At 42.4% G+C, this 23393-nt stretch overlaps 1 protein-coding gene across 1 annotated transcript in view; it reads left to right on the forward strand.

Annotated features, from left to right (window-relative positions):
• The window catches only part of LOC124623023, a 199862-nt gene that overhangs the window by 137726 nt on the left and 38743 nt on the right, over window positions 1–23393 (forward strand). Inside the window, exon 4 of the mRNA XM_047148813.1 lies at window positions 11418–11506. Coding sequence (XP_047004769.1) covers window positions 11418–11506 — 89 coding nt within the window. The remainder of the gene's footprint in view (window positions 1–11417; window positions 11507–23393) is intronic.

Consider the following 23393-nt stretch of genomic DNA (forward strand, 5'->3'; position numbering starts at 1 on the left):
ACACAGAATGTTTTGTCTATCCTAGCGTCGCTGTGACGGTTAATGACATCGGAAATAGCGTCATCGTCGTCGTTGCGGAATTTCGCTGAGAGTTCGCCGGAAGATGCAGTAACTGGTTTAAAGGTTTCTCGCAGTGTCTGCTCCCAGTTCAAATACCCTAACCTCAGCAGCCGAAACTTCTCGCGAATGGCCTTCCGTGCCTCGATGACTTTATGCTTAGTCGACATCTCGGTGTATACTTATCGGACTTCAGTGCAGCGCAAGGTTTTATATATCCACTCTTCTTCTTCTGCTCTTCCCCCTTCTCGGTAACAGCTATTTTCCCTTCAGTTAAGTTGCCTATTTTCTTTTCAATTGCGTTAACCCGTTCATACAATGTCCTGTTCTCAATGACAGCTATTACCACTTCAGTTAAACCGTTTACTTTCTTCTCGATTGCATTAACCCGATCATTCAGTGTACTGTTCAGTCTCAAAAGGGTTTGACAATACGTCTCTAGTTCCTTGCGTACACCTCCAACTTTATGGTCGAGAGTTTGAATATTTTCGCGTCCACGTATAAGCCAATGTTTTGTCTATGTACACCCATCCTATCAAACTGAGCTCCTTCCATGCATGCGAATTTATCCATCGTGATGCGTTGATGCATATACTGATATACTCACCTCTTTGCATGGCTATACGTATAGGAACTCCTGGAAGTTCTGTCTGTACCTGCCATCATTCAGTTTTCTTGTTTTATCAATAACGAGAAACCCATACTGTGACTGATTCCAGTAATCTGCACATATCTTTACAAAATCATTGAACGACATGTTGGTTCCTGCATGAGCCTGGCAAATGTGTTTTAAATTCAGATTGTCTTATTTCAACGCTGTAATTAGGTTTGCATTATCCCCCACCAACTGTTTTGGGATTTGGAATATGTCTGACTCAGATAAATACATCAAGAACCATATGGCGACCGAAACAGATATATCGCCTAATTTGATATTGGTTTCCCACAGCAACATCTTAAAATATAATTAGATTAGATTAGATTCAATTTTCGTTCTATAGACCAAAAAATGAGATGATTGTCATGGGTGTGGAACATGTCATAAAGTATAACATAAAAACATAAAACATTTGAATATGATGCTTATTATACTGGTCATTTGTCAGGAGATAGTCGAAATAGGTTAAAAGAATGCAGTAAACTGGAACATCTAATATTTACAGAATTAATGCACTGTCAGAATGAAACACTGTTATGCACTATTAATAAATTTATCATACACAAAATACCTAATCTTGACTGTTGTGACTGAGTGTTGTCAAAACTGAAATCTAACAGATATTTTTACTTAAGCTAGCTTAACAGTTCTGTTAAGATACTCATCTATGGAATAGAAGGAGTTGCCTACCAAAACGTTGTAAGGTGGCATGGTCTCCTGACCTTCATTTCTTACATATTCCGACCTCACCATCGTACTCTGTGTATCAAGACGTTTCATTCGAGACCAAACTCGATAGGGTAGAGTCAATTTTCCGTACTTCCATTTAATCAATATGCAAATCCAATAAATAAATCACAAGTGCGCACCGAGTTTAAAAAGTCGAGGCTGATATACACAAACATTCAAGACACGACGGCCACAGGAGTTTTTGTTCGGTGCAGGCAACCAGCCCACTGGAAAGTCTGTAGAAGGGTGAGTTAGCATGCAGCTGCACTGGCCGGCCGACCGCCCACGGACCAAAACAATTTTTGCCAGAGAAAAGGGATAATGGCCTGCGTGTTCACCTTAAAAGCAAAACCTGCTGTATTGTTTGGGAGAGCCCCACAATACGCATTTTTTGACAGACCTAGTGCGCAGTTTCATAGTTCTCATAAGTTGACAGTAAATGCCTAAAGCAGATGCTATATATTTCCAGATTGGTCGGCTTAGCCATTCTCCCATTTGTAAGAGTAACTCTGATTGGTGGACTATTTCTGACGCAGTGAGCCAGAGGAGTGAGGGAAAGACAGCGGATGATATACGCTTTCGCTTTTGCACAGAGGGAGGTTATTCGGGTGACACTCTTGTAGCGGGAACACGAAGCGGGAGCGAGTGCGTTCGTGCGTGTACGCAGAGAGCGAGGAACAAAGTCTCTACTCAGTACTGCACTGAGAGAGCACCTCTGTCGCTAGCGAATCAGAGTGATATTCTATACTGAGTCGCTAGCGATTAAGAGTTTCTTTACTGTGTTGGCCGCCACACAGACAGAGTATTAGTTAGCGCCTGCAAGCGAACACTGAATGGCATCACGGTGGACTGGTCATCTGACTGATGTACCACGCCAATAGTTAGACTAGGGGCAGATAGGAGTCCTTGACTTCATCAAAGCGTAGTGAGAGTTCGATTGGCGAAGGTCAATCCAGATAGAAAGAAATAGTTTTTTTATTTTTCAGTGGCAAACAACGCAGGCAGTAATCGTCACAGCTAATGGTATTGTGCGCTACAGCGTAGGCGAGCCCCATCTTTCCTCCATTAGAAATAACGTACTTCACTCACGTCACTCCATTACATTTCTCACGTGACAGCCTTGATCGCACTTGGAAAAATTCAATTGGATAATTATTCAAGTTGAGTAGGCACGGCTCTCAGCCATTCTGCCGAGTAAATAACATTTTAAAAGAAAAGGGATAAAAGAACTATCCCACACTTTGTATATAAACGTCATTAACAGGATTCCTATCTATAAGAGGTAACCTCCTATTATGAAAAGAACCCAGAAATTTGTGTATCAGTTTATAAATAAAAGTTTCATTTGATTTTTCATAAATTTTGCAATAAATAATATTTTCCATTCGTTCAATGTTTTTCTTACACTAACTAGCAATACTCCAGTACCCAAGTATCCCACTAGTTACGTAAGAAAATAGAATATTTTTGTGTCTTTTCCTTACAGCAAAAGATTCCAGAAGATATTTATTGCTGAAAGTTTTTCAGGCATATCTTTTTGGTACATTAGGAGCGTCTGTCTGACTTCTGTAGTAGTGTGGGGTGGAAATTGCTTCTTGCAGGAGCCAAAGGGTACTTTTCAGATCAATCCATTGCACAACTTGACAACATAGCACCCACACACTGACAAAGTCTTTCAAACTCTGTTTAAACCATGCTTTATCTGAAAATACATTTTTAATGGTTGCTGACAATTTATTGAAAATGTTTGTTCCTGAATATTGGACCCCTTTTTGGACCAAGGTAAGTGATGTTAGGTCTTTTGTAGATTGTTCTTGCTCCTAGTATTGATAATATGTACTGAGCTATTGGTTGGAAATAGAGATGTATTACTTGCAACAAATTTCATTAAGGAATAAATATACTGAAAGCAGTGGTTACAATACGAAGGTCACTGAACAAGTTTCTACAAGATGTTCTTGAATTTACATCACAAATGATTCTTATCACACACTTTTGCGCTTCCCAACTCAATTTATTATCGAGTTGTAATCCCAGAAATTTAATGCTGTCAACCTCTTCGATCTGCATGTCTTCATGTGTTATACTCGTGCTGGAAGGAAATCTCTTACGGGTTCTGAATTGCATATATTGGGCCTTCTCAAAGTTTAATGACACTGGATTAGCTTTAAACTACTTATTAATGTCAGTGAAAATTTGATTAGCAGCTATTTCTAGATCTTTACTTGACTTGCTACTTATTGAATTGTTTGTATCATTTGCATACAAAACAAACTTAGCATGTGACAATGTGACAGATGAGAGGTTATTAATGTACACAAGAAAAAGCAATGGACCCAAGATGGAACCTTGAGGAGCCGGTCATGGTGGCTGAGCGGTTGTAGGCGCTTCAGGCCGGAACCACGTGACTGCTACAGTTGCAGGTTCGAATCCTGCCTCAGGCATGGATGTGTGTGATGTCCTTAGGTTAGTTAGGTTTAAGTAGTTCTAAGTGTTTGGGACTGATGACCTCAGATGTTAAGTCCCATAGTGCTCAGAGCCATTTGAACCATTTTTGAACCTCGAGGAACACCACATGTAATTGGTTGGTTGGTTGGTTGGTTGTTTTGGGGAAGGAGACCAGACAGCGTGGTCATCGGTCTCATCAGATTAGGGAAGGATGGGGAAGGAAGTTGGCCGTGCCCTTTCAGAGGAACCATCCAGGCATTTGCCTGGAGTGATTTAGGGAAATCACGGAAAACCTAAATCAGGATGGCCGGACGCGGGATTGAACCGTCGTCCTCCCGAATGCGAGTCCAGTGTCTAACCACTGCACCACCTCGCTCGGTCCACATGTAATTAATTCCCAGTCAGATGAAGACTGACTGCATACTACACAGGTTTTTCGCAATGACATCCTTTGTTTCCTGTTAGAAGGATAAGACTCAGACAATTCTGCAGCATTGCTGGTGACACCATAATATTCTAATTTACTTAAGAGAATGCTCTGGTTCACACAGTCAAAGGCTTTTGACAGGTCACAGAAAATGCCAGAAGCCTCTAATTTATTACCTAATGAACTAAGTACATTCTCATTGTAAGTGTAAATAGCTTTCACTATATCAGAACCTTTAAGAAACCCAAACTGTGACTTGGACAATATATTATTTGCAGTTAGATGCTTAAGGAGATGCTTGAACACAACCATTTCAAATATTTTTGAGAAAGCTGGCAAAAATGAAATTGGTTGATAGTTTGATGGTATCTCTTTATCCCCCTTCTTGTAAAGAGGCTCAACTTCAGCATATTTTAGCCAGTCTGGAAATGTTCCACTGATAAGAGATTGATTACACAAATAACTTAAGATAGAACTCAACTCTCGTGAGTACTCTTTGATTAACTTTGTTGATCTGCTATCATACCCACTGTAATACTTAGATTTTAAGGATTTTATGATGGATGCTACTTCTTTGGGAGACGTGTCATTTCCATTTTACTGAAGTTATTTTTAAAGACCGGACTCGGATACTCCATTGCACTGTTCACTGAACCTGATAACCCTAAACTGTTAGTAACAGAAATGAAGTACTTCTTTAAGAGGTTTGCAGCACTTCCTGTGCTTGTTACTGAAGTCTCATTTATTTTTAGAGCTATCTGCTCCTCTTCCTTTTTGGCCCCACCTGTCTTTATCTTCACCATAACCCATACAGTTTTATTTTGTTACCTGATGTAATTATCTTTTTCCCATAATAAAGCTGCTTCGATTTCTGGATTACTTGCTTCAATATTTTGCAGTTTTCTTAGTAATACACTGCACTTCTAACATCAGACCTGTTCCTAGATAATACATACAGTCTCCTTTTTGTCCCACATGATATCTTTATTCCTTGTGTGATCCACAGTTTATTTTTTGACTTCTGTTTGATTTGATTTACCTTTACAGGAAAACAGTTTTCAAAAGTGGAGGCAACTTTATTAATGAAAGCTTTGTATTTTCCATTTGACTCAGAAATATTGTAAACATCTATCCAGTTCATGTCCTTGAACAATTTCCTGAATTTCTCAATTTTTGTCTTATTTATTACCCTCCTGTACTCAGATTTAATTGATTTTTTTATCCTGACAAGTTTCAGCATTTAACACAAGATGCTGCATGTCATGTTGAAATAGCCCATTTACTATTGGTTTTGTGATATGACTTTTTTCCCTGGATTTGTCTACAAAGATATTATCAGTAGCAGTCTCAGAGTATTTACATATCCTAGTAGCAAAGTTCACAGTAGGAACTTAATTGAATGGTAGTGTTACTGACTGCAATAATTGTTCACTGACAGAGCGTTTCAATAAATCCACATTAAAATCCCCAGAAACCATTATTTCCTTGTTTTCTACTATGAGATGGGACAGCAGAGCTTCCAGATTTTTTATGAAGGGGTTAAAATTTCCTTAAGGTGATCTGTATATACCTACTATTATAAAGGACTTATTATGAAATACTTCTTCTGTTCCACAAGCTTCTAAGTGTTGCTGTGAGCAAAATTTATTAATATCAGTATTCTTGAAATCAAAACAGTTTCTGACAAATATGGTAACTCCTCCTTTCTCCATATTTTCTCTACAGAAATAAGAAGCTAACTTGAATCCTGTAACTTTTAACATATCTATACCAGTGGTCACATGATGTTCAGAGAGGCAGAGTATATCAACTGGTTTGCTCAACTCTAATTCTTCAACACAAAAAAGCAGCTCATTAAGCTTACCCCTTAGTCCTCGGATATTCTGATGCAACAGTGATAACTGATGTTGTGCACTGGCAGAATTGCAACTGGATTAACCTAATTTTCCTGCCAATTTTTGAGTATCTCTAGCTTCAATCAGAGGTTGTCTGCATGAATTGTGTACCTTAAAATCTGCTTTCTGGCTGTCTGTTTTATCAATTTGAATGTAATTTTCAGCCTGTCTCTGAATGTCTTTTGTTTCTGACCTCCCTACCCTTAAAAAACTGCTGATATGTCACTCGCAACCACCACACTAAAGTTTGGCCTTACTTTTTCCGGTGAATGGATATCACCGCTCTCACTGAACGTCGTGTGTGAGACACCATCCACACCCTGTAAAATGTCCTGGAATAGTTGGTATTTACGCTGAAACAGAGTTTTTGAAAATACGCATACATGCTCAAAGCGGACTCAATTTGGATTTATTAGCAGTGACATGAGAACATTTGTCTTGCCGCAGTTGGATGGACCTACAATTATTGCACGTATGTTGTCGGAAGGAGTGCCCCATTCTTCTTCTTCTTCCGGTCTTCTTGCGCACCGTCACAGCTCCAGTTGCTTACAACGAAGTCTTGACGCTTCCCCCACCCTGCCATGATACCTACTACGTCAGGTACTGCCGTGCAATGTGTTTTATAGAAAATATTGAACACTTTGCCCTTTCCATGAAACCGTCCATTTCAGGTACTGGCGTGCAATGGGAGAATTTAGTTAAAGGACATAACTTTCTGCAGTTGCATGTTTCCACTGAAAATACTGGGGCAATAGCTTCAGTATTTGCAACATAATAAGACGTAATAAATAAAAAAACAAATACATGGTTAAATACTTTTTTATTCAGTAATACACAGGATGCACTACATCAATTTGTTCTTTCTTTATCTTAACTCAAATACAGAATATAGAAAATAAAGCCTTCTGGTAGGCACAGAATTCAGTATGTACTTAAACTTACTGGCATTACATTAGTTTGCGCCGATACGATACTGACCCATTGTTTGAAGTCGTTTACATGCACACTGTTCGTACCTAGCTAGTCAGCATTGTCTCTATACACAGTTTTAACACAAGGCAGCCATCAGTTCAATCTTTGCAACACAATGGATAGCACCATCTGTAGATGGAAAAAGTTTTTGACGGTGGAGTGCTGTAGATAAACGGATGTGTCACCTGATTTCACACAGAGTGCAGAGTCAGTGTAAACTGTTCTAATGGATAGCGTTAGAGCACCACTGTAAATGTCCGGAGGAGGACGACTTGGGTAATATTCGGCGGTCAACTGCTGCTTCAAAAAAAAAATGGCTCTGAGCACTATGCGACTTAACTTCTGAGGTCATCAGTCGCCTAGATCTTAAAACTAATTCTAGCTAACCTAGGGACATCACACACATCCATGCCCGAAAAAGGATTCGAACCTGCGACCGCAGCGATCACTCGGTTCCAGTCTGAAGCGCCTAGAACCGCACGGTCACTCCGGCCGGCTCAACTGCTGCTTGATACACGCTTTTGCACGACAGAGTTCACCCCATTCGGCCTCCGTAAACCGCACTTTTAATATGTTTAGCTGCATTCTCGATGTCTATGACAATACGCCACTCTCTGTCTGTGGTTGCTTCTATACTAATATGTAAATGTTTCGAACCACTACCGGTTAAATTGTACACTGAAGAGAAGAGTAGTGGTGCACAGGGCTTAATTGGTATCGTCTCATCCATTACATCCTCACTATTTCCATGCAGTATCACTGGAATATTCTGCTATGGCGCCTATGATGGAGGCCAGTACCAACCTTAGTTTAGGACCCCCGGTGCACTTCAGTGAGTCATGGGCTGGCTGTGTGTCTTCAACCGACAATAACAGCTGATTGTCCTGCGCTATCAAACTGACAGGATCCCAGGATGCTACCGCTGCTGCGGGTCCCGACGGGCTGGGACACGTCGCTGTTGGAGACCCCGACAGGCTGGAGGACGTCGCATCCGCTGATGAGCAAAGAAGAAAAACCGTTACAAACGATGGTAGAAGCACAAAGCCACTCACAAGGCTGTAGACACAGACGTTAAGCAGGGGGTACTTACTCTTCCGCGGCTCTTCGTATTCCATTGCTGCTGTGGCTGGACGGCGCTGGACGATCTCGACTGGCGCTTCATTGTAGGTGACTGCAACTGAGGCTGCAGAGCTTCTGGATCCGCCTTATATTCCCGTTGTGATCAGATACTGCGTTTCTATTGGCTACTACCAATTTCAAGCGCCTCTGGTGGTATAATTGTGTTATGGTGGGGGTGGGGGTGGGGGGTGCACTTGGGCTTTCCATTGAGTGGAATGAGGGTTCGAGTCCCGGAAACGGCACCGCCATTTTTAATTTCCCATCAATTCGAAGCGCCTCTGGTGGTTAAATTATGTTAGGGGGTGCAATTGGGCTTCTGCCCAGGAGGACCAGGGTTCAAGTCCCCGAAAGGGCACCATCAATTTTTAATTTCACACCAATTCCCAGGTGAGGAGGGGGAAGGGGAATGTCCGCACAGCCCTGGGACAAAGAAATTCTCGCCAAAATTCGAAATTTCCGCCAGTAGGGTAGGTTGGGGGCGGGGGGGGGGGGGGGGGGAGGCACGTGACGTCATCTGGGGGTCGGGGTGGGCGTGGTCGGGGATGATTAATTGATCAGTTTAATTAATTTTCATATCAATTTTATATCAAAAGTGGAGTGACGCCGCCATCTCCCTACTACTTGCGTTCTGCCACCAAGTAGCGGACTTACGAAGAATATAGTCACTCAATTTCGGATTCCAAATTTTGTCGGGTAGCTGTAACATTGTAAACATTATATATTGTTTGTCGTGTAATGTCAAGAAACATGGTGTCCCAAGAGGAATGGTCAATATTCAGGTATGTGACAGGAACGATCAATCGAAGCAACCATGTCTAGTAAACATGGTCTGTAAAACAAATACCTTAAGAGCTATGAGCACTCCATCTTCGAACTGGAAACAAACCCCTTCTACAGCAAGCTCTTTGATTTCCGTATTTTGGGGGGAGGTGGTGTGGGCCAAAACAACTAAAATTGTCTAATAAACATGGGCTCTGAAATATACTCGTATGCTTTGAGAGCTAAGAAAAGTTGTGCAGTAGAAGAAATGTGTTTCACAGTAGCGAAGATGAATAAGTGCTCATAGCCCTTAAGATATACACTTTAGAGCCCAGTTTTACTCGACATTTTTTCTTGTTTTGGTGCATACTGCTACCTCTCAAATTATGGACAGCCTGGAGAGTGGTTTCTTTTCATATTAAGTAACTTTAATTAAGCTTTGCTTTCAAGAATCCACTGTAGGGCGACCTAATACATTAATTTTACCTACGTAACTTGCAACTTGTTTATCAGCCTATAAAGCTGGGCGGATCAGGGCTCTGAGGGTCAGTAGTGAGTGGAGAACTCTATTATTTTATTGCGTAAACAGTTGCTGCAAGGCGCGATCGGGTTACATGTTTTTGAAGAATTTGTTTTAGAATGTATCGAGTGCTCTACAGACTTTGCTTCTCTTCTTAGTAGTCAGTTGCCACCCCCTAGATCTACAGGGTTATTACAAATGATTGAAGCGATTTCACAGCTCTACAATAACTTTATTATTTGAGATATTTTCACAATGCTTTGCACACACATACAAAAACTCAAAAAGTTTTTTTAGTTATTCACAAATGTTCGATATGTGCCCCTTTAGTGATTCGGCAGACATCAAGCCGATAATCGAGTTCCTCCCACACTCGGCGCAGCATGTCCCCATCAATGAGTTCGAAAGCATCGTTGATGCGAGCTCGCAGTTCTGGCACGTTTCTTGGTAGAGGAGGTTTAAACACTGAATCTTTCACATAACCCCACAGAAAGAAATCACATGGGGTTAAGTCGGGAGAGCGTGGAGGCCATGACATGAATTGCTGATCATGATCTCCACCACGATCGATCCATCGGTTTTCCAATCTCCTCTTTAATAAATGCCGAACATCATGATGGAAGTGTGGTGGAGCAGCATCCTGTTGAAAGATGAAGTCGGCGCTGTCGGTCTCCAGTTGTGGCATGAGCCAATTTTCCAGCATGTCCAGATACACGTGTCCTGTAAAGTTTTTTTCGCAGAAGAAAAAGGGGCCGTAAGCTTTAAACCGTGAGATTGCACAAAACACGTTAACTTTTGGTGAATTGCGAATTTGCTGCACGAATGCGTGAGGATTCTCTACCGCCCAGATTCGCACATTGTATCTGTTCACTTCAGCATTAACAAAAAATGTTGCTTCATCACTGAAAACAAGTTTCGCACTGAACGCATCCTCTTCCATGAGCTGTTGCAACCGCGCCGAAAATTCAAAGCGTTTGACTTTGTCATCGGGTGTCAGGGCTTGTAGCAATTGTAAACGGTAGGGCTTCTGCTTTAGCCTTTTCCGTAAGATTTTCCAAACCGTCGGCTGTGGTACGTTTAGCTCCCTGCTTGCTTTATTCGTCGACTTCCGCGGGCTACGCGTGAAACTTGCCCGCACGCGTTCAACCGTTTCTTCGCTCACTGCAGGCCGACCCGTTGATTTCCCCTTACAGAGGCATCCAGAAGCTTTAAACTGCGCATACCATCGCCGAATGGAGTTAGCAGTTGGTGGATCTTTGTTGAACTTCGTCCTGAAGTGTCGTTGCACTGTTATGACTGACTGATGTGAGTGCATTTCAAGCACGACATACGCTTTCTCGGCTCCTGTCGCCATTTTGTCTCACTGCGCTCTCGAGCGCTCTGGCGGCAGAAAACTGAAGTTCGGCTTCAGCCGAACAAAACTTTATGAGTTTTTCTACGTGTCTGTAGTGTGTCGTGACCATATGTCAATGAATGGAGCTACAGTGAATTTATGAAATCGCTTCAATCATTTGTAATAGCCCTGTATTTTATAGCTGCAACGGAGAAGTTGTTTTTTCAGTGGGTATTCCTGAAGGAGCCTGTAGGTACGGAGACAGTCGAAACCTTGCTATTTCCATTAGCTTTCAGGTGACAGTTCGATCCGCCTGAGCTGCTACTGTAAGGTGGGAAGCACACTGTCGTAGCTAACCACCAATGATGAAAGACCCGCGCACATCCCCCAATGTTGTCTAGAATAAGTCACTGTATCAAATAATACATTGCGCCATGCTGCTCAATAAATATGGAACCCTAGTAATGGGCATACAGTCGGTGCCTCTCGTTTGTTTTCAGATGACCAGCAGACGACGGCGATAGCGATGCTGTGTCTGGGAACCATCGTCCTCGCCACCAGCATAGCCCTTCTCGTCGCCTCCATCAAGGTAGCAAGTCTCTTTTGATTAGTATTCTGATCATACTAAGCCATAAGCAGTGCATAACTGGAAAGAAATTTTCACTCTCCAAAGGAGTGTGCGCTGATACGAAACTTCATGGCATATTAAAACTGTGTGCCGTACCGAGACTCGAACTCAGGACTTGTGCCTTTCGCGGGAAAGTGCTCTACCAGCTGAGCTACACAAGGACGACTTACGACCCGTCCTCATACTTTTACTTCCGCCAGTACCTTGTCTCCTACCTTCCCAACGGAAGCTCTCCTGTGAACCTTGCAAGACCAGCACTTCTGGAAGAAAGAAAATTGCAGAGACATGGCTTAGCCACACCCTGGGAGATGTTTCCAGGATGAAATTTTCATTCTGCAGCGGAGTGTGCGCTGATATGAGTGTCGCGAAAAAACAGTGCCCCGTATATGAAACAGATCTGATGATGGTCGTTAAAGACCGAAACCGGTAATCTGTTAACAAAAAGTTTGTGACCATATACGTAAATTAAAGGAAACTTCCTGGGATGTTAAAACGCAGGCCGGGGTGGGCGAGCGGTTCTAGGCGGTACAGTCTGGAACCGCGTGACCGCTACGGTCGCGGGTTCGAATCCTGCCTCGGGCATGGATGCGTGTGATGTCCTTAGGTTAGTTAGGTTTAAGTAGTTCTAAGTTCTAGGGGACTGATGACCTCAGAAGTTAACTCCCACAGTGCTCAGAGCCATTTGAATCATTTGATATTATAACTGTGTGCCGGACTGAGACCCGAATTCGGGGCCTTTGCCTCTGGCTGGCAAGTGCTCTACCAGGAGAGCTTCTGTGACGTTGGGAAGGTAGGAGACGAGGTATTGTCGGGAAGTATAGCTGCGAGAACGCATTCTGAGTCGTGCTTGGGTAGTTCAGTTGGTACAGCACTTGCCAGCGAAAGGCAAAGGTCCCGAGTTCGACTCTCGGTCCACCTCGCAGTATTAATCTGCCAGGAAGTTTGAGTACATAACTGCATCTGCTTGTACAGTGAATGTTATTTTGAATAATATCCTTCTTGGTAATAGGCCACGCCATTCTGAATCACTAAAAGCGTTGCAAAACTACGTTTGGACCGCCTTAAGGGCGACTGAACTATTGATTAGTAATCCTGAAGAGAACCGCTATAAAGACACTCGTAAAGTATACTTATATGTAATCCTCTTTCAGTGGTTCAATATGACGTGGCGTAATACTGTAATATATCCTGTAAGTGAAGTGAAATTATTTTGGCAAGATAAATTATTAAACTGCTCGCTAACGAGACACGTTACAAGAACTGCGGCAGGAGTGCAGGAGTGTGAATATGACTGATAACTTTTTTTAAATCTGAGATAGGCTTTAAACAAGATTGTCTCCGTACTTCATTCTGCGCGTATTATTGCCACCTTCTGTGTTTGAAGCATTATATACAAGCGGAGACCTCGCTGCTGGATAGCAATAAGTTGTGTGATGTGCGACTGTGTGAAAATGCAGCACGGTGCGGCGAAATATATCGCAATGGATGGCAAGAAAAATTGTACTTCGGTTTATAACAAGTCGGACTGCTAGTTCTAAACTGAACATAGTAATGATTGACGTAATAGCACGTGGGTGGCTCGTAGTCATCGCATCACCGAACTTATGCTTCGCAGTAATTATCACTAGCTGAAACAAAGTCCATACAAATAACTAATTCCCTAATTACGGGTCAGATATGTCTAAATCACATTAGTTCACAATATGTGGAAATTATGATAACTATTGGCCCAAATGGCTCTGAGCACTATGGGACTAAACATCGGAGGTCATCAGTCCCCTAGAACTTAGAACTACTTAAACCTAACTAACCTAAGGACATCACACACATCCATGCCCGAGGCAGGATTCGAACCTGCGACCGTAGCAGTCGCGCGGTTCCGGACTGAAGCGCCTAGAACCGCTCGGCCACCACGGCCGGCATGATAACTATTCAATCAATTTAAGACTACTACAATAGACATCTTACATGTTGAAAGCAGAAGAGAGAAAGATGAATCCGAAGGGCTCGACTGTATGTTCTTTGTCTTACAACTAAAAAGACGATTGAAAATCTAGCAAAAATACATAAGTGATTCTCTGATAACCGAATCGCAACAAAATTAATTTTTTACATCGCCACCTTAAATAGCTATTAGGAATCTTACAACATATTGGAGAGGCCATTCAAAGTGCCGTTTCAGAGTTTCTTCACATGAGATAAAAATATATATGGAAATTACTTTACTGAAAATACAATTAATGATAATTAACATATTATTTAACAATTATTTTAAATCAAAATTCAATTTTTTAGGTAGTCGCACAGCACAGTGTTCTATTATCCAGCGAGTTAGTCAAACGCCGGCCGCGGTGGTCTAGCGGTTCTAGGCGCTCAGTCCGGAACCGCGCGATTGCTACGGTCGCAGGTTCGAATCCTGCCTCGGGCATGGATGTGTGTGATGTCCTTAGGTTAGTTAGGTTTAAGTGGTTCTAAGTTCTAGGGGACTGATGACCACAGCTGTTAAGTCCCATAGTGCTCAGAGCCATTTGAATTTGTTAGTCAAACAAAGTTGCCGTTTCATGTCAATTTAACCATAAGTTATAAAAGGAATACATAAATAATGGTTCATAGATATTTTAAAATCCAGTAGTCCCATTGATTGCACTTTGCGGTATAGAATTCTCAAATTACATTTTTGTTGATCACAGACGATCTACAAATTGGTCAATGTTGTTCGTGTCTTTGGTGTGTTACGATCATGCCGCAGTACTTACAAATTGATTTCATTTTCTTGTGGTACGGCGAGTAATGTTCTTGAATATTTTGGGGTAAACGGGATAGAAAGAAACTGGTTGGGAAAGAGACAGTGTCGGTTTCCAAGACACCTTGCCTACACCAATTTTTGGCTTATTTGCGTGGCACAATCAGGACGTTAACGGCAACATGGGTTTATTGAGCTTGTTTGTCGACCTTAACAGTGGAGGTAAGAGGGAGCAAACCACCTTGTTTGAGATGGGTGTCGCTTACAACAGGTTGGTAATTTTTGTTGAACTGATCTGCTGAAGTAGCAAGTTATTACATTTAATCAGTTGGATTACTATCCATCGTCACATTGAAGTGTCAGACCAAAACCCCTTAACAGAATGTCAGATGCTTTCAATAATCATTAGGAAGGGCCTTTATCAGAGGCGAGTGCTTTCACTGCCACTCGGTCTGCTAACTACTGGCCACTTGGCCTAAATCATAAATCATCATCACTCTGAAATAAGTCGTTATCGAACAGGGGTCTTTTGACCTTTGGCAGAAATGGCGAGTGCCAAACAGTAACGTGTTCCTTCTATTCACGGAAAGGTCTTTAACTTAGTTCTTTGAGACAGAGATAGGCAGTCTCTCTTCAATGCTATTCCAGTCAATACTGAAAATTTCTGCATAGCATGCAGTTTCCGTACGTCCATCAGAGTCTATCGCCATCTTCTAGTAGTGAAAGTGTTTATTGCTCCTACAGGTGCTGCTTAGGATCGTTACTGCACTCGGGCTGCTCAGAGTACTCGCTGAATCCCCTCTACTACTGCCGGGTCACTACTGCTCTCACTCATGTTCACTCTGCCCCTCTCTGAGCTTTTATTACCTTCTTTATTGATTCTGGGAGCACAAGGCCCTCTGCGATATCAAAAAAATGGCTTTGAGCACTATGGGACTTAACTTCTGAGGTCATCAGTCCCCTAGAACTTAGAACTACTTAAACCTAACTAACCTAAGGACTTCACACACATCCATGCCCGAGGCAGGATTCGAACCTGCGACCGTAGTGGTCGCGCGGCTCCAGACTGTAGCGCCTAGAACCGCTCGGCCACCCCGGCCGGCCCTGCGGTATCTGTCGAGAATATTTTCTTGGAAGTTCCGGAACCTGAAAATTGGAATAGAGGTCAACATAAACATTTCCGCTCTTTTTATTGCTCATGAAAACCATACAGTGCATGTTGTACCACCATACAGCAGAACCTTCAGAGATGGTGGTCCAGGTTGCTGTACACAACGGTACCTCTAATACCCGTAGCTCGTCCTCTTGCATTGGTGCATGCCTGTATTCGTCGTGGCATACTATCTACAAGTTCATCAAGGCACTGTTGGTCCAGATTGTCCCACTCCTCGACGGCGACTCGGCGTAGATCCCTCAGAGTGGTTGGTGGGTCACGTCGTCCATAAAGAGCCTTTTTCAATCTCTCCCAGGAATGTTCGGCAGTGTTCGTGTCTGGAGAACATGCTGGCCACTCTAGTCGAGCGATGTAGTTATCCTGAAGGAAGTCATTCAAAAGGTGTACACGATGGGGGCGCAAATTGTCGTCCATGAAGACGAATGCCTCGCCAATATGCTGCCGATGTGGTTGCACTACCGTTCGGAGGATGGCATTCACGTATCGTACAGCCGTTACGGCGCCTTCCATGACCACCAGCGGCATACGTCGGCCCCACATAACGCAACCTCAAAACAGCAGGGAACCTCCACCTTGCTCCACTCGCTGGACAGTGAGTCTAAGGCGTTCAGCCTGATCCGGTTGCCTCCAAACACGTCTCCGACGAATGTTTGGTTGAAGGCATATGCGACACTCATCGGTGAAGAGAGTGCATCACGTCAATCCTGAGCGGTCCCTTCGGCATGTTGTTGGGCCCATCTGTACCTCGCTGCATGGTGTCGTGGTTGCAAAGATGGACCTCGCCTTGGACGTCGGGATTGAAGTTGCGCATCATGCAGCCTATTGCGCACAGATTGAGTCGTAAAACGACGTCCTGTGGCTGCACCAAAAGCATTATTCAACATGGTGGCGTTGCTCGCAGATTTCCTCCGAGACATAATCCGTAGGTAACTACAGCGGCACGCGAACAGTTTACAAACATAGCCGCTTCGCAAATGCTTCCACTCTTGGACCGAAAGCCAATGAGCAGGCCCTATTGGACGTCAGATAAATCGCTCCGTTTTCGCATTACGATGGCGACTGCACTGTTTACCGCATCCCCCAACATTCTTGATACATCCTCATATACCAGTCATAGCTAGTGCCACTGCCACCTGCCGTCTACATCTACATCTACATCTACATTGATACTCCGCAAGCCACCCAACGGTGTGTGGCGGAGGGCACTTTATGTGCCACTGTCATTACCTCCCTTTCCTGTTCCAGTCGCGTATGGTTCGCGGGAAGAACGACTGTCTGAAAGCCTCCGTGCGCGCTCTAATCTCTCTAATTTTACATTCGTGATCTCCTCGGGAGGTATAAGTAGGGGGAAGCAATATATTCGATACCTCATCCAGAAACGCACCCTCTCGAAACCTGGACAGCAAGCTACACCGCGATGCAGAGCGCCTCTCTTGCAGAGTCTGCCACTTGAGTTTATTAAACATCTCCGTAACGCTATCACGGTTACCAAATAACCCTGTGACGAAACGCGCCGCTCTTCTTTGGATCTTCTCTATCTCCTCCGTCAGACCGATCTGGTACGGATCCCACACTGATGAGCAATACTCAAGTATAGGTCGAACGAGTGTTTTGTAAGCCACCTCCTTTGTTGATGGACTACATTTTCTAAGCACTCTCCCAATGAATCTCAACCTGGTACCCGCCTTACCAACAATTAATTTTATATGATCATTCCACTTCAAATCGTTCTGCACGCATACTCCCAGATATTTTACAGAAGTAACTGCTACCAGTGTTTGTTCCGCTATCATATAATCATACAATAAAGGATCCTTCTTTCTATGTATTCGTAATACATTACATTTGTCTATGTTAAGGGTCAGTTGCCACTCCCTGCACCAAGTGCCTATCCGCTGCAGATCTTCCTGCATTTCGCTACAATTTTCTAATGCTGCAACTTCTCTGTATACTACAGCATCATCCGCGAAAAGCCGCATGGAACTTCCGACACTATCTACTAAGTCATTTATATATATTGTGAAAAGCAATGGTCCCATAACACTCCCCTGTGGCACGCCAGAGGTTACTTTAACGTCCGTAGACGTCTCTCCATTGATAACAACATGCTGTGTTCTGTTTGCTAAAAACTCTTCAATCCAGCCACACAGCTGGTCTGATATTCCGTAGGCTCTTACTTTGTTTATCAGGCGACAGTGCGGAACTGTATCGAACGCCTTCCGGAAGTCAAGAAAAATAACATCTACCTGGGAGCCTGTATCTAATATTTTCTGGGTCTCATGAACAAATAAGGCGAGTTGGGTCTCACACGATCGCTGTTTCCGGAATCCATGTTGATTCCTACATAGTAGATTCTGGGTTTCCAGAAATGACCTGATACGCGAGCAAAAAACATGTTCTAAAATTCTACAAGAGATCGACGTAAGAGATATAGGTCTATAGTTTTGCGCATCTGCTCGACGACCCTTCTTGAAGACTGGGACTATCTGTGCTCTTTTCCAATCATTTGGAACCCTCCGTTCCTCTAGAGACTTGCGGTACACGGCTGTTAGAAGGGGGGCAAGTTCTTTCGCGTACTCTGTGTAGAATCGAATTGGTATCCCGTCAGGTCCAGTGGACTTTCCTCTATTGAGTGATTCCAGTTGCTTTTCTATTCCTTGGACACTTATTTCGATGTCAGCCATTTTTTCGTTTGTGCGAGGATTTAGAGAAGGAACTGCAGTGCGGTCTTCCTCTGTGAAACAGCTTTGGAAAAAGGTGTTTAGTATTTCAGCTTTACGCGTGTCATCCTCTGTTTCAATGCCATCATCATCCCGTAGTGTCTGGATATGCTGTTTCGAGCCACTTACTGATTTAACGTAAGACCAGAACTTCCTAGGATTTTCTGTCAAGTCGGTACATAGAATTTCACTTTCGAATTCAATGAACGCTTCACGCATAGCCCTCCTTACGCTAACTTTGACATCGTTTAGCTTCTGTTTGTCTGAGAGGTTTTGGCTGCGTTTAAACTTGGAGTGGAGCTCTCTTTGCTTTCGCAGTAGTTTCCTACTTTGTTGTTGTACCACGGTGGATTTTTCCCGTCCCTCACAGTTTTACTCGGCACGTACCTGTCTAAAACGCATTTTACGATTGCCTTGAACTTTTTCCATAAACACTCAACATTGTCAGTGTCGGAACAGAAATTTTCGTTTTGATCTGTTAGGTAGTCTGAAATCTGCCTTCTATTACTCTTGCTAAACGGATAAACCTTCTTCCCTTTTTTTATATTCCTATTAACTTCCATATTCAGGGATGCTGCAACGGCCTTATGATCACTGATTCCCTGTTCTGTACATACAGAGTCGAAAAGTTCGGGTCTGTTTGTTATCAGTAGGTCCAAGATGTTATCTCCACGAGTCGGTTCTCTGTTTAATTGCTCGAGGTAATTTTCGGATAGTGCACTCAGTATGTGAATGGGTAACGCACGTTGCCGTCGAACGTAGGCAGTGTTCACGTTAATGTCACTGCACCGTGCAGTTCTTGACAAAACTTGCACACAAATGCAACTAACTTAAGTTAACGTTATATTAGGTACGCAGCTTAGGTAGACAGAGTAAACTGCAGAAATTGACTTCCGGTGAGTAGTAGAGTTTCCTAAAATTATGCACATGCGGAGATGCAGAAACAAATGTTCAAGGTGGAAAATATTGCGATTTTTTGTGTTTCGTTATTTCACGGTTATCTTTCTACAACGAAAAAAGAATTAAAAGTTCTCATAGCGTTCGTCGCTGCCCATTTATGTGAGAACTTTTTATGCGCTCGTGCTTGTCCAGCGTGCCAGCTCACAAACTTTTTATACCTAGTGCTGGTATTGGTCATTGATAAAGAAGATAAGATCATTATGCACATATTTTACAAAGGAAAATATCCTGGGCGTAGTAGGAACGCCGGGTGATAGACTTGACAGATTCTAAAAAGTGACCTGGTAAAGATAGCGACAGCACACAGCTGTGGGATATATGTTTGTTTCGGAACGCCATGAACTCTTCCATTGGGGGAGTTAACTTGGAGTCGGAAAGGTTGTTTGTATCAGGTATGAAGTCTCGCTTTGTTCTCATTTCTACGGATACTATCAGCAGGTGAAACTACACTACCTATGACCTTCGCATTGTCTGGGCTACTAGCAGATAACAGGGGCGGGGGAACACTGTCACAGCTGGTAAAAGACCTGTGGTTACGAATGTCAGAGGGACACCTTTCTTAGGGTAGGGAAAGGAGGAAGAAAACGAGTTTTAAGGTAGGTTGATGATGATGAGGTCCCATTCTCCGAGGAGCGTAGGGGACGATGCGGGTGACCAGCACCGCCGACTAGGCAAGGTCCTAGCGGAGGTGGTTTGCCATTGCCATCCTCCGATCGTAGTGGGGATGAATGGTGATGATGATGATGATGATGAAGATAGGTTAAGACTGAAAGAAACAATCAGTTTGAGAAAACAGCCAAACAGCTGACAGATTTCAGCATACAGCTCTCAACAGGAAATGTTCATCAGTTACCATGACATTTTTGTCCCCCTAGTTACAACTCATTCAGTACGCAACATCAGTTATCATCATTACACCAGAACCTCCGAGGACTCTGAAGTAAAATTAATGAATCAGCCATTTGGGTTGATTAACTAGATTCATCTAACCCAGTTGACATAATCTGCCTCTGTGAACATCATGTGACCGCTGGCATAGATACCGTAAACATTTCTGTATGTAAGTTAGCTTCTTACTTGTTTAAGGCAGGTATGGATAGAGGATGAGTTGCCACTTTTATTAGAAATTACCTGAAATCCAAGAACACTAACATTCATAATTTCCGCCTACAACGGAATCCAAAACCATGTGCAACGTCTACAACAAATCGTTTATAATAGTAACTATGTACAAAGCAATTGCATGAAATTGTTTAACAGAAATAAAAACAAAAACTGCGGTTGCTGGTGATATTAACACAGATTTTTCTTAAAATTTCTCCCTTTAAACATGTCTTGCAGTCAGTACAATGGTACTCGGTCTGATGGCTACAGGAAACTTGACAGCTAGGATAACTAAATGCTGTTAGACAGGCAATGATGATATTTTTACTGCCAACTCCAAGGAACAAAATTACATTTGTGGTTTGAATTCACGATTAACAACGGCCTGTCTGGCCACGATATGCATCTCCTTGTTCTGTACTGTAAATGCTGAGCGGGTTACAAGCTCTACTAAATCCGAGTACAGGATAGTGGTTATTGTACCAAAAATTGAATATTTTATGGAACTGCTCAAGTCACGAACTAGAGAGACGTTTTCAGTGCCATAACGTGAATGAGAGTACAACACATTCATTAACAAAGTTCTTACCTTATATGAAAAGTTTCCTCCAGAAGTGCGTCAGATTAAACAGAAGTCTTCTACATAGCCATTGATTACTCAAGAATAAAGGTATCTCGCAGGATAAAAAAGGAACTCTATATGCCAGCCAAGAATAGCTCCAGTGTTAACAATTTAGCTAATTATAAGGAATACTGCATAACATTAAGGAAAGTAATTCAGATATTTAAGCAAATACGCTATGAGAAGAAGATAGCACCGTCAGACAAAAAACTAAAAACGGTACAAGATATAGTGATAGAGAAGACTTGTAGAACAAGAAAGGAGCAAGAACAGATAGCTTTAATCGTAAATGATACGTCGGCAACAGATGAGTCTAATGTGGTGAAATTCTTTAACAAATATATTACATTTGTTATTGATAGCATGGGATTGTCAGGTTCAGTAAATAATGTCATAGAATACCTAAGTTCAGTTCCATGACTATGGCACTCACTTCATCAAAAGAAATAAAATTCACAATAAAGTCTTCAAAATCAAAGCAGTCTAGTAGTTATAATGAAATGTCAACGAAGTTAAATGAAGAGTGTGTTTGTGAGTTTGGTAAAATTTTAAGTTATTTGTGCAGCCAGTCTTTGATCATTGGAACATCTCCTGACTATTTTAAATATGATGACATTAAACCATTGTTCCACAAAGGGGACATAGAAATGCCATCAAACTACAGATCAATTTCACTTTCTCCGGCATTCTCGAACATTTTAGAAGCGGTAACGAACAAGCAGCTCTTAATTATCAGACCACGAATAAGATAGGGCCCTAAACAAAATTGGGGCTTCTGAAGTGTTCCGATGTTCCGAAGAATATTCGCACATATAGCAAAAATTGACTTCATTTACTTCATTAAAGAATAAATTACAGATTGTAGGTATTTTTCGTTATTTGCCAAAAGCGTTTGACTGTGTGGACCACAATATCCTTTTAAGTAACTTACAAGGAAACCTCCTCATCGCACCCCCTCAGATTTAGTTATAAGTTGACACAGTGGATAGGCCTTGAAACACTGAACACAAATCAATCGAGAAAACAGGAAGAAGTTGTGTGGAACTATGAAAAAAATAAGCAAAATACACAAACTGAGTAGTCCAAGCGGAACATATGTATTATCATGGAGTAGACGCTAGCACGAGCGCCGTGGTCCGGTGGTTAGCGTGAGCAGCTGTGGAACGAGAGGGCCGTGGTTCAAGTCTTCCCTCAGGTGAAAGTTTAATTTTTTATTTTCGCAAAGTTATGATATGTCCGTTCGTTCATTGACGTCTCTGTTCACTGAAATAAGTTTAGTGTCTGAGTTTTGCGACCGCACCCCAAAACCGTGCGATTAGTAGACGAAAGGATGTGCCTCTCCAATGGGAACCGAAAACATTTAATCGCAAGGTCTTACGATTCCTCCACAGGAACACAAGTCTGATATATTCTATAAGACACTGGTGACGGCATGTGCGTCACATGACGCGAATATGCTGTCGACCCGCCTAACTTGTACACTTGGCGAATGGGTAAAAAGATTCTTCTACCTTGCCCGATTTAGGTTTTCTTGTGGATGTGATAATCACTCCCAAAAAAGTGATGAAAACATAAGAGTTTGCCGCATAAACTGCAACAAATGAATGCAACAGTTTCACAGTCGCACAGTTTTCCCTGTGCTCTGTCAAAACATATGTTTTTAACGTTTTCAAATTTTTCCGTGTGTAGACCGTCAAATCCTGCATATGTCCAAATCTGAACAGTTCCTGGAATTTCGGAGACCGAAGTTGATTATGTGTAAGTGCCTGAACTTTCATAATTGTCTGAAAATAAAAATTTTCACTTGAGGGAAGACTTGAACCAAGGACCTCTCGTTCCGCAACTGCTCACGCTAACCACGGGACCGCTGCGCTCCTCAACCCACGTTATAATTGATGTTGCATATTATACACATGGATTACTCAGTTTGTATATTTTGCTTATTTTTTTCATAGTTCCACACAACTTCTTCCTGTTTTCTCGATTGATCTGTGTTCAGTGTTTCAAGGCCTATCTACTGTGCTAACTTATAACTGAATCTGAGGGGGGTGCGATGGGGAGGTTCCCTTGTTAGAATACTATGTAGGCATAGATAATGCTGTAAAATATTTCGACCCATATCTTGAAAACAGGAGACAAAGGAAGTCAGTACGAGAGTCAGTTAAATTAAGCCGTCAGTCACTTGGGACCATTCCCTTTTATTTGTATACATGAATGTCCTCCCTTCACTTGCATTTCCAGAAGCAGATTTTGGTTTGTGTGCGGATGATACATGCACAGCAGTAAAAAGCAAATCGTGCATAGTTTCCAAAGGGTTGTGCACGACATTTTTAGTAGGAAATTATGGCCTCCTGCGTGGTCACAAGACTTTACAGGAAGGACTAGGCCTTAGGGATTTCAAATATTTCATTCACCGGCTTAATACAGTCACGTAATTTATGAACCAATTTTCGTTACAAATTACATATACTGTCATAAAATTTAGTATAAGGTAAGAAATACACTGTAACAGAGCAATTGCCCCA

This window comes from Schistocerca americana, chromosome 7 (assembly GCF_021461395.2).
Source record: "Schistocerca americana isolate TAMUIC-IGC-003095 chromosome 7, iqSchAmer2.1, whole genome shotgun sequence".
NCBI lineage: Eukaryota > Metazoa > Arthropoda > Insecta > Orthoptera > Acrididae > Schistocerca > Schistocerca americana.